At 35.6% G+C, this 15258-nt stretch overlaps 1 protein-coding gene across 3 annotated transcripts in view; it reads left to right on the top strand.

The window, feature by feature from the left end:
* Positions 1 to 15258, top strand: part of ZNF385B (zinc finger protein 385B) — a 305087-nt gene that overhangs the window by 213577 nt on the left and 76252 nt on the right. For all 3 annotated transcript variants that reach the window (XM_057747106.1, XM_057747107.1, XM_057747108.1), the window contains one exon: positions 6953 to 7095. In XM_057747106.1, coding sequence (XP_057603089.1) covers positions 6953 to 7095 — 143 coding nt within the window. The remainder of the gene's footprint in view (positions 1 to 6952; positions 7096 to 15258) is intronic.

Here is a 15258-nt window from a genome sequence, read left to right on the forward strand (position 1 = left end):
AGAGTAAGTGTCCATTCAGTTTTAGTAGATATTGCTAAATCATTTTTCAACATAGTTGTAAAAATTTACACCTTGTATAAGAGTTCTGGTTGCTCCATATGCTTGTCAGCACTTGGTAATCATCTTTCTTCATTGTAACCATTCTTTTATGTAGCAATATCTCATAGTTTAATGCACATCCCTAATGAATAATGAAGTTAGGTGCTTTTTCATATGTTTACAGGCCATTTTAGTATCTACTTTTGTGAAGTGTCCATTCAAGTCTTTTCCCAATTTTCCTATTGTGCTGTCTTTTTCTTATTGATCTATAGAAGTTCTTTATTCTAGGTTCAAGTCCTTTGTCAAAATACACCTATTGTGAATTATCATCTCACACTCTCTGGATGGCTTCTTCATTCCCTTGATCGTGCCTTATCCTTACATTCTTATTCTTAATAGAGTATATCATGTTTTTCTTTTATGATTAGCACCTTTTTTCCTGTTTAAGAAACCTTTGCTTACTCCAAGATCAAAAAGATGTTCTGCTTTTCTCTTTATTGTTTACCTTCTGATCCCAAAACACTAAGAATTCTTGAGTGCCTGAACAAGTTTTAAATTTTAATACATTCCATATTTCTATGCTTTTTGCTTATGCAGTTCCCTTCACCGTTCTCGCATACCCACCTCTCAAAATACTAACCATTCCTCAGGCTTAATCTTAAGAGATAGTTCATCTATGGAAATATCTATGAACCCAGCTCCTAACCAGATCTAATTCCTTTCTCTCTTAAATTTCCTTAAGATTTTGTTGATATTATATGACCACTGACATACCCTGCCTTTTATAAGTAGTAATGGATTTAACTATTTATGCTCTCCAGGGATACGGCATAGTGGCATAGGAGTAGGAATAGTTCATAACTGCAGTAACTGAAGCTTAATGAACACTTGCTAGCTGTCAAGCACAGTGGTAAGTACCTTGTATGGAAAAATCTCAGTTAGTTCTCCTACCAGTCCTATAACGCAGGTACACTTTTTTTCCCCAATTTATAGAAAAGAAAATAGAGGTATATAGAAGTAAAATCACTTGTCTAACAAGAAAGTGGTGGGCCTGAAAGTCATCAACTTTCTCCTGAATTGGTGCTTTTAATGCATGTAAAACATCATTGCCTGAAGGACAGGTCATAGTATCATGGCTATCCCAGATGCCTATGAAAACAAAAAGGATTGATTCATTCTTAAATTGAGGGTAGAAATTATATCTGCCTAGATATTCACAGTACCCGTTACCATATTAAAAGCTCCAAGATATTTTTCAGAAAAGAACCATTTCAAACTTTGTTGAAATCAACATTTTCTATATGTATTTGATGACAAAATCTTTTTCACATAACAACTTTATAAATAGCCTGCTTTTTGGAATGATGGCATGGGCTTTAGAGTCAAACAAACAGGAGTTTGGACCCAGACCCTACCATATATTAAGTGATCTTAATCTCTCTAAGGCTTACCTTTCTCAACTGTAAAATGGGGATAATAATACAAACCTCATAGAGTTGTGTTATAATTAAAATAAGGAACACAAATCACTTAGCACAGTACCTGGCATAGAGTAGAATCTCATTAAATGATAGTTATTATTTTCTTATCTTCTCTTAGTAAGTAAAATAAATTCTTTCTGACTCAATTTATATTCCCTGTAACTGTCAGCACTGTGCCTTGTACAGTTGGTCCCCCATAAGTATTTACCGAATTAAGTAATACTGTTATTTGGGGAAGATTATTTTTAGATAAATATATTCTTATAGAGCATTAAAAATTTTATATATTTTAGTTATTTCAGCATCAATACTACATTAAGCTCAGATGAAAGTTTTAATGAATTCCCAGATGCAAAGGAGATCCAACATTTTAAATCTCTTACTTTGATGGTAAAATGTTTCTATCTACAGCTAGAGAATGTGTCTATATAACTGAGGTATTTTAAAATATTCAATTTGGTTATCATAGCATAGTAGTAAAAAGCAGAATTAAGTAGTCAGATTGCCTGGGTTTGAATCCTGGCTCTTCCTCATACAAACTATATGAAATTGGGCTTAACTTCTTCGTGCCTCAGTTTCTCATCTATAAAATGGGGCTAGTAATAGTGCCTTGTTTTTTGGGTTACTGTAAGTATATTTGTATATGTACTTTGTACATACACTCATTTAATATACATAAATGAGTATATATTTAATATATAATATCAACATAAATGATATATGATAAAAATGATATAAATATATAATTTTATATATATGAGTATATATGGATTTGTGTATATATGTATATGTGTGTATGCATATGTACATACATATGTAATGTGCTTAGGGTAGTGCCTGGTATATGCACTATAAAAATGTTATCTCTGTTATTATGTTGTGTGGCCCTTTCAGAAGCACCACCCTTTATCAATCACATACGCTGTTCATATTGCTGCCACACTTCATTTCTTGTGTTTCTCACATGGCAGACTGATAAAAGTGGAAATGGTGAGAGAAGGGGTGGAGGAGCTACTAGTTGGTGATTATCCTGGTGAGAGGGAAAGTTAGTATAAAGCACAACAAAGCTGGAAAAGCAATAAAAAGAGAAATCTGAGTTTAGTGGAAAATCTGAAATGCCACTCATTTGAATTTCTTTAAAGAAATCTTTGGGAGTTCTATAATCGACATTGCCTAATAGATTTTTATAGTATATGAAGTTTTCTACTTCAGTACTCACTAAAGGAAACGTACATAATAATGGCATTGGGAAAAACTCCTGGTGCAGGATATATTGTGGAATGTATGTAGATCTGATCTCATTCTGTAAATGCTCCTCCAGGCATATTTTCTGTGACTCTGGCAGACTCCTTTCTAAAAATGAGGTGCTTTGTTTGTCTGTGTTTTGGTACATAAAGAAGAACCACTGGGAAGCCTCAAAGTTATAACCTAAGAAGACCTTCAGAGGTCTATTTCTAAAGGTCAAAGACTACAGCAATCATTTTCAAGTGTCACCTGGTCCTCAACTGAGGTTTTATTGTGCTGGCTTATGACACAATCCATTGACATAATAAGTGCCTATCATGTTACAGAGGCAGTTGGCTGAAATAATAGTTTTCTTTATGGTCATAGTGGTGAGTTGACTTTAACATATTATTGGTTTCATAGCTGTAGATGAATACAACTTGGATTTTACCATCAAAACGAAATTTATGGGAGAGGGTTAATTGCACTCTTATGGGAGGTTATATATGTACGTGTGGAACTTCCACGGTGAGAGTGGTGACTCTTAGATCTTTGGGGATGCCTGTTTGTGCATGTGTGTTTAATTTTAGTACAGGCAGTTTGATAAATATATATATGCAATAAGTGATATAAAAAACCTTATTTTCAAATAAGATGGAGACCTATTATGATTTGACATATACAAAATTATATCCTATGCTTTGAAACAGAAATACATATAGGAGGTATCTTACATAATATTGCCAAGTTGTTGGTACAAAAGACAGAGGGTGGGCTCTGTCCCATGAGAATAGCAGTGTAATGGGAACATTATACCACCCTTTGTATTGCAATACCTGCTCATGATATTTTCAGTCTTTTTTTTTTTTCTCAGTGAGTCCTTGAGTTTTAGAGAAATTAAGCATTTTCTTGCAGGGTGCGATGCATTTTGGCCCAGTTTCTGCGTATGTATCCCACTGACTTTTGGGCATCCCTAGATGAGGAGAAATGGTTCCCAGCAGCAGCAGCAGCAGAAGCAGCAAAATCTGGAATAAGGTGACACAGAGATCAAAGCCCAGAGTAACCTGTGCAAAAAGTGCAGTTTATTCCCACTCATTTTCCATTTGCAAAAACGTCCTTTGAAGCAATCGGTTTTGGTGAAGTGATATTAAAAAGCAGGTTTTAAAAGTGAAAACAGCAAGGTTGAGGTGAGGGAATTGATGAAAGCATAGTTTATATTTATTCAGAAGATCTACCGGTACTTTAAAACAATCTGTGTTTAACATGGCAAATTGTCTGTCATTAAAATGCTAATGAAATGGTAAACAGCTGCTAAGTTTTTTATGCTAATGAATGGTGGCAGCTAAGTAGTTCTCAAGCCCTGCCTTTATTAGCATAGAGATTTGATTGGGTAAGGGGGATCATTGTGCATTCTGACCTTTTTTGATGGAGCAATCTGTTGGTCAAGTTCCGTGTTGCATTCTATTTGATTTGAGTTTGTTAGTACAAAGTGACGCTTGCAGGCTCTCAGGAGCCATGTATTACAGTGCTATCAGAGCCACCATTGTGGGCTTACAGAAAGAATTTTGCTTCCCTTTGGGAGACCTACAATAGCAACACAATTATACATTTGTTCATCAGGCATGTTAAAAGACAAAATTCAACTGAATAAAATTTGAAGATCTAATTGGTTTTATTGGACGATTCATGAATCAGGCAGCATCCCCTCCAGTGAGCAGGGCTACAGAAAGGAAAAATTTTTAAAGGCAAGACAGAGTCATAAACAAATAGGATTATTTCAGGCTTAGGTAACCTATCTATGGGAGACAGAAAGGGTCTGTATGGCAGATTACCTCATCTTCCTTTGGTGGATGGAGAGGGCCCACGTGACCAATTGCCTCATTGGTGCTGACCAGAAGATTCCACATTGACTGGTTAGGATGACATTCCTGGGTAGGCTTACATTCCTAGGTTGTAACTGCAATTAGGTTAGGTACTAGCACAAGTGACTCCATTTTAGGCCTTTTGTTTCTTTTTTAACACACAGCTTTAAGTATACTGTATACTTTTATAGTTCAGACTTTTGACAATTATAATAATTGTAAATAGTAAAAGGCCATTGGTCTAATATGAGAAATATCTGGTTTTCAGTTTAGGTGAGATTTTGAAGCAAAGCTTTTAAGATGAATGTTTTAGTAATGCTTCTGTAACATCTGACATATTGATATAATACATCATCTTGGATCTACAAGCTCTGAAGTTACCAATGAATGTAATGTTACCTAATTAGAAGAATAATGTGTAATTAAATGCAGGGTGGTTATGTGAATGCCAGGCTGAGATCAGAGTATTTACTTTGGCATCAGAAAAAAAAAAAAAAAATTCTGCGACCTATACTTTTGGCTGGTTCTCTTTTTGCTGAGTCCTACTCTACATTCGCTAATGGACAGGCTGACCTAAAGACTTGCCATTACAGATAAATGCTTCAGATGCCCTTCTCTTTTTTTCTATTTTTAGGATCAATGTAAATGAGCTATGACAGTTCATTCAACACTACTGCCAATACTGTTCTGCAATGATTTGAAATATGATGCAGAGTTTATTAAGGAAATTCATTACCAAAAATATATATCATTGAAATATAAATTTTAACTGTTTGGGGACACTGTGAAAGAAGACTGGTGGATATTTTAACAGTCAGAGCATTTTCCCATACTGTTCACTTCTCCCTTAAGCCAGCAGGGGATTTTAGGCATATAATTATTTGTGGCCTTATATAGGCATGTCAGGAGAATTGGAACCTTCATACACTGTGGTACCGTAAAATGGTTTAGCCATTTTGGAAAACAGTCTGGAAGTTCTCAAGCGGTTAAACCATATGACTACCATATGACCCAACAATCCCCATGTCCTCTCTTAAGTATATACCTAAGAGAACTAAAAACATGTCGCCACACAAAAACTTATAAACAAATGTTCATAGCAGCATTGTTCATAACGGCCAAAAGGTGGAAACAACCTAAATGCACATCAACTGATGAATAAATAAGCCAAAAATGGTACATCTACAATGGAATATTATTCAGCCTTAAAAAGGAATGAAATTCTGATACATGCTACAACATGGGGTCACCTTAAAAACATGCCAAGTAAAAGAAAACAGTCACAGAAGACCTCATATTGTATAATTTCATTTAAATGAAATGTCCAGAGTAGACAAATCTGTAGAGACAGAAAGTAGATTAGTGGTTACCAAGAGCTGGAGATGTTGGGAGGAAGTGGGGGTGACTGCTGATGGGTATGGAGTTTCTTTTAGGGATCACGAAAATCTAATATTGATTGTGGTCCTGCTTGCACAACTCTGAATTTGCTGAAAATCATGGAATTGTGCACTTTAAGTAGGTGAATTTTATCTCACTATGCCTGTTATATTTTGTTTAAAAAGGGCATATCCGAGCCTGTCTCCTGGAGAGCCACCTGCACCAGCAGCTGCTTATCTGCAATATGTAGAGACTATGGGCTAAAGAAAAATTCGTGTTACTCCTGGAGAGGAGTGTTTTAAATCTCCTACAGACAGGTTACACCAGATATGTAAAGGTAGCTAATAAAATTGTTAAAACGATAGTTGCTAAAATAATACAAGCCTCATTAGAAATAAAAGGTGAAGTCAAAAATTTGGTTCCAACTCCTCCCTGTCCTGCAAAACCCTGCCTCTACCCTGATCATAATCACCCCATTTAGATTCTCTAACTCTTCAGTGTCCAGACTAGGCAGCTTTCTGTGTTTGTTTGTTTGTTTGTTTTTTTAAGAGAACAAATTGTTTGAGTGATAACTTTCTTGGAAGTGGAGAGTAACTATAAAAGTCCAAGGTTTCTTCCCCTGGTAAAAAAAATCCTATGATTATCTCTGATTTGCATAAAATGCTCCCACTAGCCTGTCAATAATTATGAATAGTAAAGAGCATCCGGCTTCAAGAGGCTCCTCCCCTCCTCTCTTCTACATTTTTGGCTACTAAGAGGCAGTGGTTGAACAAGAGGACGATATTCTGCCCCACCTACCAGCAAAGACCCTTTTTAACTGTATTTTCTCCGCCTGTGCCATTTGCTGACTCCCAGCATAACTCTCTTGCTTGCAGGTTACAGCTCAGCAGTCTTGTTTTTGCACTTGTTTTGGGGAGGGAGATGGATGTGAGCAAGAGATTGAATTCATTGTTGTTTTGTTCTTGGCAGGCAGTACATGCCATACCACTCCCCTTCCTGCTCTTGTGCGCACACCTACCGTGATGATGCAGCCTTCACTGGATATCAAACCATTTATGTCTTTTCCAGTGGACAGTAATTCTGCTGTTGGGCTCTTTCCAAATTTTAACACCGTGAGTAAATGCATTTTTATTTTATTTGTCTCCTCCTCAATCTCTTTCTTTCATTACAACTGTGAATAGGCTGTAGATGTAGCCTGTTTCCAAGTGTGTAATTTCAGACCATTTATTGGTTATACAACTCAGCTGTATTATGAAAGATAATGCTTCACCCATGAGAGTTAGTTCAAACAATAACCAGCATATTTATTTTACAAATATTTCCACAGGCAACTTTTCACCTGTTGCTTTGTGCAGTTTTGATAGACTTTTCAGTGGCTTGAGAACCTGTATCTTTTCTTGGGTGCTGTTCACATGCTCAAGAACACAATTTAGAGATATCTGCCACATTGATTTTTCCCTACTACTAGAAAGAAAAAAAAAGTGTATGTTTCATCTCCCTGGGTACATTTTTATTTGGGAGATTTTTTTAGATAAAAACTCTTACACAAACAGAATTTTTATTTGGAGGCTATTGTAGATTATATGAATCTGATTCTATTAGTAAAAGGAAAAAATTCATTTTAGATCTACATGTGAGTTGTCTGCATGATACTTTGACATTCCCTTTAAACCACATAATAAATATTAGTGAATTACCTATAATTACCAATGTTCTTCATTCAGGTCAGTTGACCTTCTTTTATCTGAATGAAAGAATTTTGTAGGTGTACTAAGTGGAACATGACATCCTTCAACAATAGAATTCAGCCTAAAATCAGTCCATAGACAGATTCTAAGCTTATAGTAAAAGAAAAGGTTAAACAGTTCAGATGATTGCATAAATTATGTCTGTTCAGTCAATAAATAGAGTCAGTTGGGGCATGATGGTCTACATAAACGATACAGCATTATAGTAGCTACCATAATCAAGAAAAAGAATTGCTTTATCAACACCACCAAACAGTGAGCATCTGAAGTACTGCCAAATATTTCCTTCTGCAAACTTATCTTCTGTATGAAGTGAAAACAGCAAGAGGATTTTTCCTCAAGGGTTGTAAATAAAATCTGCTGACAGGCCTTCTGTCGTGGCTTAGATGCAAGGCAGTTCGAGGGTAGGGGATCAGCCAACTTTTTAAAGATCACTGGCCTTGACTTAGCAAGTAAACAGCTGAATGTTTTCGTCTTCTTGGGGTTTTTCAGGCACAAGTCACACAGTATTTTTAAAAGGCCTTAAAAGGTGAGCATCATTTCTAGTGCAGTGGAGCAGCTCAGTAAGATAAACTACGCCTGTCCTGGTCACATTAATCCATCAAGAGTGACCATGCCAAAGCAACACATCGTGCCATTTTAGAGAGCTTGAACTCAAGCATGCCTATCCTATCCTCTATCTAAACATGGGTGATACATTCCAGATGTAACTGAATTAAGCTATACTTCTGAAAACATTTACTAGGTATTTGAATTTTGATTAATGTACATTTGGAAGACAGCATTTATAGCCACTGCAGAAATCCAGTCACTGTCAGGAAGCAGTATTGAAGGTGTGGGTAAGCATAAATGTATCCTACTGTGGTTCACCTCTCTGTGTTTTTTTTTTTTAACACAAGTAATATTTATTTCAAAATTTCAAATAAAACATTAACATTCAAAGCAAAATGTCAAAGTCACCACTCCCTGCCCCTGCAGACACACTTACTCCCTTTGCTAGAACACAGCGCCCTCAGCAGCAGGTATGCATCCTTCCAGCTCCTTCTAGATGTATGTTATGTACATGTCTAACAGGAAACCAATCACAGTTGTTTTTTTACAACTGTAATCATCTGATTAGCACTATTCTCCAAGTCACTTTCAGAGAATTTCTAAATGTCTTACATACTCTTCTTTGTTCTTAAGGGCTGTAAAACGAAAATGAAAAGAATATTTTTATGTTTTTTTAAAAAATACAGTCTCATAATGTCTTGTTAATGTTGTGTAAGTCTTACAGATGCACTAATTTGCCTTAGCAATTAAACTATATGATATATTTGAAAAAATCCAAGGAATAATTCTAAAAGAAGTTCCTTGTTTTTTCTTCTTAGAGACAAATAAACTTGTAATTTTCAAATAAAAATGAAATGAAATTTCAAATGAAAATGAAAATGAAAGTGAAGAATATGGCAAAGAACTATGTGATATAATCATTTTATTCTCTCTATATCATACCCAAGGCATTTATCGGCTAGATAGTCCTTCTGATAATGTATTAAAAATTAAGTCATTGCAAGTGGGACCCTCTATCATCTTGCAAATAAATGAATTCATGGGATCATTGGGTTACTTAATGATTTTTCACTGATTTGCAGTTAATTACTCTAATCCTTTTCCTATAGACTTTTCCATTCCAGTGTCCAACTCACCCAACAGATTTCCTAGGGCAATCTCTTAAGAGTCACTGTCCACATTTTCCCAGGAAAATAGTTTTACATCACTACAAATAATTATACTAGATTATTGTATTTTGTGATGTTTTACATTCTTCAAAGGACTCAGACCTTAGAACATTTTAATTGACCATGATATTATTCCTATTTTCTACATGAGGAAAAAGAGTTAGTAAAGGCAGAACTGAGTCTCAAATTAGAATCTTCTAACTTCAAAACTGATGTTCTGGCTCTTCTGTGTCCTTGGCTCTTTTGGTCCGTGTCACCTCCCACCTCATTCAGTGTGAACAAAGCTCAATCAGAAATCTTTTGTATTCTTTGCTGGCAGTGTGGTAGACAATTTTCAGCAGAATCATTAAGTAGAAAGAGGACAGGATTTTTTGAATGTGTAAAATAGACTTCTGCAAACAATATCTATGAAGCAGAATGTATTTTAAAAACAGTTATAATTTCTTGTTAACAAATTTTAAAAGTATATTCCACTCAGTCGTCTATGTGCTCTTTGAAAACCAACATGCATGCTACCATAATCACTTCATTTTTAATCAAGGATAATATCAGTAAATATAAGAAATATATTTTAACTCATAACTATTATCAGAAGAATGAACACTATACTCTGAGACCATAGCTGAAAGCTTTGGAAGTTTCAAGTTTTGCTATTTTCTTTAAGTGGATTTAAAATATGTATATAAAGTAAAGGTTTCCCCCTGTTTCTATACTGGAGTATGGTAATGTTATATGAGAAACACAGCAAGAATGAAATGGGATTCTGTCATATTCCAAAGCAGAAGAGGTGCCTGTTCTGTTCGAAATCGTATGCAGTGAAGAGAGGTGATTCACTGTGTTCATTCAGTAGCTATCTTGCCTTTTACTTCACAAGACAAAATCTCTCTCAGGTGAGATAGGTGAGAATAAGCAAAAAATGTGAGACACTGTTCAAGCAGAGTTCTGAGGAGACACATTAGGGAAAGTGGGGTTTGGATCACTGATAATTTATGATGGGCTATGTGTCAAGGATGCATGTCTAGAGAAGGAGGACGTTAACTCTGCACTTAGTAGGTTGTACTTTACAGGGGGACTGTTTTGAGCTACTTACAGGTAAAAGGCTGTGCAAACCAAAGCATAAATTTTTAAAGAGCTTGACCTTTATAGCTAAAGCTTAATAGGCTTCTCTGCCTGGAAACTCATTGATGCTCACTTCCACCATGCCACCCCACCTTCATTTATTTGTCATTCAGGGTCCAACATAGAGATCACCTCTTTCACAGGAAAGTTTCTGTGACTCTTCCAGTCTGACTTAAGTGCCCGTCCCCTATATTTCCAAAGTACCTCCCGATTGCAACTTAATCTCTGTGATTATCCATCTATCTTCACTGGAATGTCAGATACTTAAGAACAGGAGCTATATCTTGTTTATCTTTGTATGCTTGGTGTCTGGCGCAAGGGCTCAATAAAACTTTTTTGAAGGAAGGAAGGGAGAAAAGGACAGAGGAAAGGGCTCTAGTTCCTTGGTTTTCAATGTTCATGGTCCTCCATCCAGCAAAGGAAACTCCATCATTTCTGGGCCCTAAGTACAAAGTGATAAATGCAGATGTTTACTTTTTATTTTCCTAAGAATTGTCATCCTTTTTCAGTCTAAAGGCAATAATTAGTTATAAACTTTTCTCCAGCTATAGGTCTGGATTTCGCTGTGTGGTTGGTATAGAAACTCTTATAGTATTAACTGAATTCCTTGTCCTAGGCCCTAATCTTAGAAGCTTTTAGTTTAAAATCGAAGTCATTAGTTACTGAATGTTATTGAAAACATAATATCGACTAAACAGTATTGGGTTTGGGGAAGGGGATAAATAAAATAAATACAACAAAAATACCCTAGTGCCCAAGAAACTTATAAGAAATAGAATAAATAGGCTAGAAAGGGCAAGACAATAAAAAGCCAAGAAATATAGGCAAAGTGAAAATAGCGAACTTTAAATAGTGTTCCAGGAAAGGCCAGAAAGAACGAATTGTTTTTGTATCCCAATAGAGCTATTTTCATTATTTTCTTATTCACTTTACTTCAATTTGCCAACTGCCCCATGGTCATCCTTTAATTTGTGTACATGATGTTTTGGTAGCTGCCAAAGTGTATACAATTGTTTCTCCCTATTACAATTAGAATCTCCCATTTCCTTTATTGTGGATTCCATTTTTATCTTTATTTTACCTGGATGATACTTGGTGTTTAATACCTGGATAATACTTGGTTCTCCTTAATAAGAGACTTCTTCAAAATTCAAATGAATTGCATACTTTCCACGATGGATCATGTCAACTTAATATGATAATATAGGTCCATTTAGAAGGCATACTCACACACATGCTGGTATGGACTGAAAAGGCCCTCCTCCCCAGATTCACATATGGAAGCCCTAACACCTGAGGGATAATATTTAGGAATGGGCCTTTGAGAGATAATTAGGATTAGATGAGGTCATGAAGGTGGTGCCCTCATAATATTAGTGCCCTCATAAGGAGAGACCCCAGAGAGCTTTTCCTTTATCTACCACGTGTGAGGACGTAGTGAGAAGGAAGACATCTGCAAGCCAGAAAGAGCTCTCACCATAACCTGACTATGCTGGCAACCCTGATCTTGGACTTCAGGCCTCCAAAACTGTGACAAATTTATTTCCATTGTTTAAGCCACCCAGTCCATGGTATTTTGTCGTGGCAGATCAAGCAGACTAAGACGCATATGCAACCTATATATGGTATGTGATGATTAGCAGACCAAGTTTCTTTTTAACAGCAACATATCAGATACATGGACAGATATATTTGTGTGACTCTCCAGAGCTATAGCTATAATCAAGAGCCACCTCAAGATCACAGTCACCTGCCAGTTTCTCTGCTGACTGACAGTGTTTTCCATGCCTATTTATTTCAGATTTTTTTGTGAGTCCGTGTTTTTGCAACTGCTCCTGGAAAGCATAAGCACAATGGAGGTCACTTGCTTTATTGCAAGAGGCTCAACGATCTTATTTTTGTGAAAAATAATCTGATTTTTATTACCTACCATGAAATTATTTTTTTCCTGACACGTGAAAACATATGTGGAGCAGAATAAAGATTATATCTAAAGTATAAAGTCCCAAATTGCTATATGATTCTGTGAATCATCCATGACAAGCTGTGTAATGAGATATATAGTTACCATTTATTTTATCATTCTAGACTCTTTGAGATTCTGGATCATTCACAGTTTAGTGATATCAATGACTATTTAAATTTTTTCTTTCTTGTAGTAGAAATAATAATATATTTATTAAGGAGGTCCAAAAAAGAAATCGGGAATCAAAATTACATTCACTTTGCTATTAATTCGTGCCATGTTTCTGATGAGATGTTACTATAAGGAAAATTGAAGTAAGCTAGAACATTTCTATTTTTCACCTGCTTTTAATATCTTTATCAATTTAACAAAGTCCTTATTTACATTTAAATACGTGTTTTTCTTTTGTTTAAATAGTTCTTTAATTTTATTTAGATAAAATACTTTACCTCTGCTAATACAGCCCAAATGTGAATATTTGCCATTTGAGTCTTCTTTTTTGCTACAGTAATGCTTTGCTGTCATAAAATGTTATATATTCCATATTTCCTAGGACACTAGTATGTCCAGTACTTAAAATGACACATTTATCCCAGTCAAATAAAAAAAAGAATATGGTCGAATTTTATTTTCATGATATGCTTAAAATATATTGATGGGTCGTATTCTTTCATTTGTTCTAAAGAAATGTATAGTATTAAAATACTCCAAGTTGAAACTTTCCAAGGTTACTCAGATGTACTGGAAAAGGGGAGGATGATGGCCTATTACTGGATTTAGATAAGTCAACAGCAACACTCTCCAGATCATTTGAAAAACAGTGGTTATAGGAACTCCTTGAAATGTGGTACAAAACTGTAGAAGACTTTTGTACAAATATTTGAGCATAGATTACTGCCTGGAAATTTTTATATCACTATTGAACATAACAGAGGGAAAAAATATGTAAACATGACCACTGGGAGGAAAACAATCTATATAGTGATCTTCTGTATTTTTGTCTTCCTCTCCTCTTCAAACCACAAATATGTCCTTTTTAAGTTTAGCTTGTGTCCCTTGCCTTATTAAAAAATCTCAAGATTTATCTACTAAACACTGTGTTCAAATATTCCTTTTATCCACTTTTATCATCATCTTCAGCCACGTTTGCTTTTCAATTGCACATCAAATGAACACAATGGAATAAACTCTAGGGTGATGGATTGATGTACTGTTGACTACTCGTGTTATTCAATATAGATAAATAGTGATAGATGATAGATATATTTAAGGCCTTTAGAATATGTAGATATTATTGATATGGTATGTATATATACATGTATGCTTATATAATATGTGGTCCTATGTGTTCTCTGTCCTTAATGAAATCATCTGTCAGAGTATCTAGGAAAAGGTATGTTCTCACAAGCACTTACAGAATGTCTACACATGCCAGTCGTTGTGCTAAGGAGGAGTTACAGTGAACAAGACAGAAGCTGCTCACTATCTGCTAGAAATTACTTCTTCCACTTGTATAATTCACCGTAAGATAACAGACGATTCTGCTTATAATAAATAGTCAATTCAGTTGATAAGGGCTGCCAAGAAACATCAGATTAAGACCTTATGGACCTTTATGGGGTAAGGGAACACAAGGTTTCCAGAGCCTGTGAAAAGAGGCACCCATAGTCCCACCACGCTATGTCCTCTTGCGTGTCCCTTTCATTATCCTAGTCTCAACCTCACATGGCTCTGGGGCCTCATCTTCAGTGCTAGAGTTTCAAGGATTATGTGTACTTGGAGGCCACATCAGATTTTCTGGCTAGACAGGTCTTCAGTCTTGGCGCTGTCCCAGGTCAGCATTTTTTAAGAGCAGAGTCAACTTGGAAAAAGTGTCTGTGTCAGGCCCTCTTCTTTAAAAATGTATCTTATTCTTAATTAAAAGAAGAAACCAACAACAACTTTGCTCTTAGCTTCTCTCAGTGACCAAGCCTTTTTATGCCTGTGGTAAAGTAGGAGAGCTTAATAAATACAAAACGTGGCAAAATATTACTGTACAAAACATTCCTTCCAGCCCAGAAAAGGTATTTCTAAATTGGTTGCCCTGTAAACATCAATTGATGGCTGTGTTCCCTGAGAAAATTTTATCAAAGCCTGGGAATCCATCCAATAGCACAGACCTTTTTTTTTTTCCTCCCTCTAGATTCTTGTATTCAGAATTAGGTCTCAAATCTCTTTTGGGGAGAGAAAAACATGTCTTGGAATATTCCAGTCCCTTTGTTTTTATAGTTGCCATTAAGGGTGCTAAAGATGAATTGGAGTGCTATTTAGCAATCCGTGAAGTTTCAATATATTTGCAGAGCTCAGTAGGGATCTTGGAAAAAAACTTTTTTTCACAGATTTAGTTGTCAATTTAGGCTTTCTTACCTTCCTTTTTATGTTCTGATGCTTGAAATAAAATGAAAGAAGTTAAATTTTATGAATAACACCTTATTTTCAAGGAATTCTAGTATCAGAGGGCTTTATCATATTTTAAAGACATTCTACAATTTTTTTTAACACATCCATATATGAAATAGGCTACGTGTGTCATTGTTGTACCCTTTTCACAGATCAGAAGGTTGTAGACCATAATCCAGTCTTCTCATTTCTTTCAATAGACAGCTCTGCCACTGAAAAGGGGGGAAAAAGCTAAGTATCAGACAAGCAAGAGCTGGTGTCCACCCTACTGTATCCTGAATA

The sequence above is a fragment of the Hippopotamus amphibius genome, chromosome 8 (genome assembly GCF_030028045.1).
Source record: "Hippopotamus amphibius kiboko isolate mHipAmp2 chromosome 8, mHipAmp2.hap2, whole genome shotgun sequence".
Lineage (NCBI taxonomy): Eukaryota > Metazoa > Chordata > Mammalia > Artiodactyla > Hippopotamidae > Hippopotamus > Hippopotamus amphibius.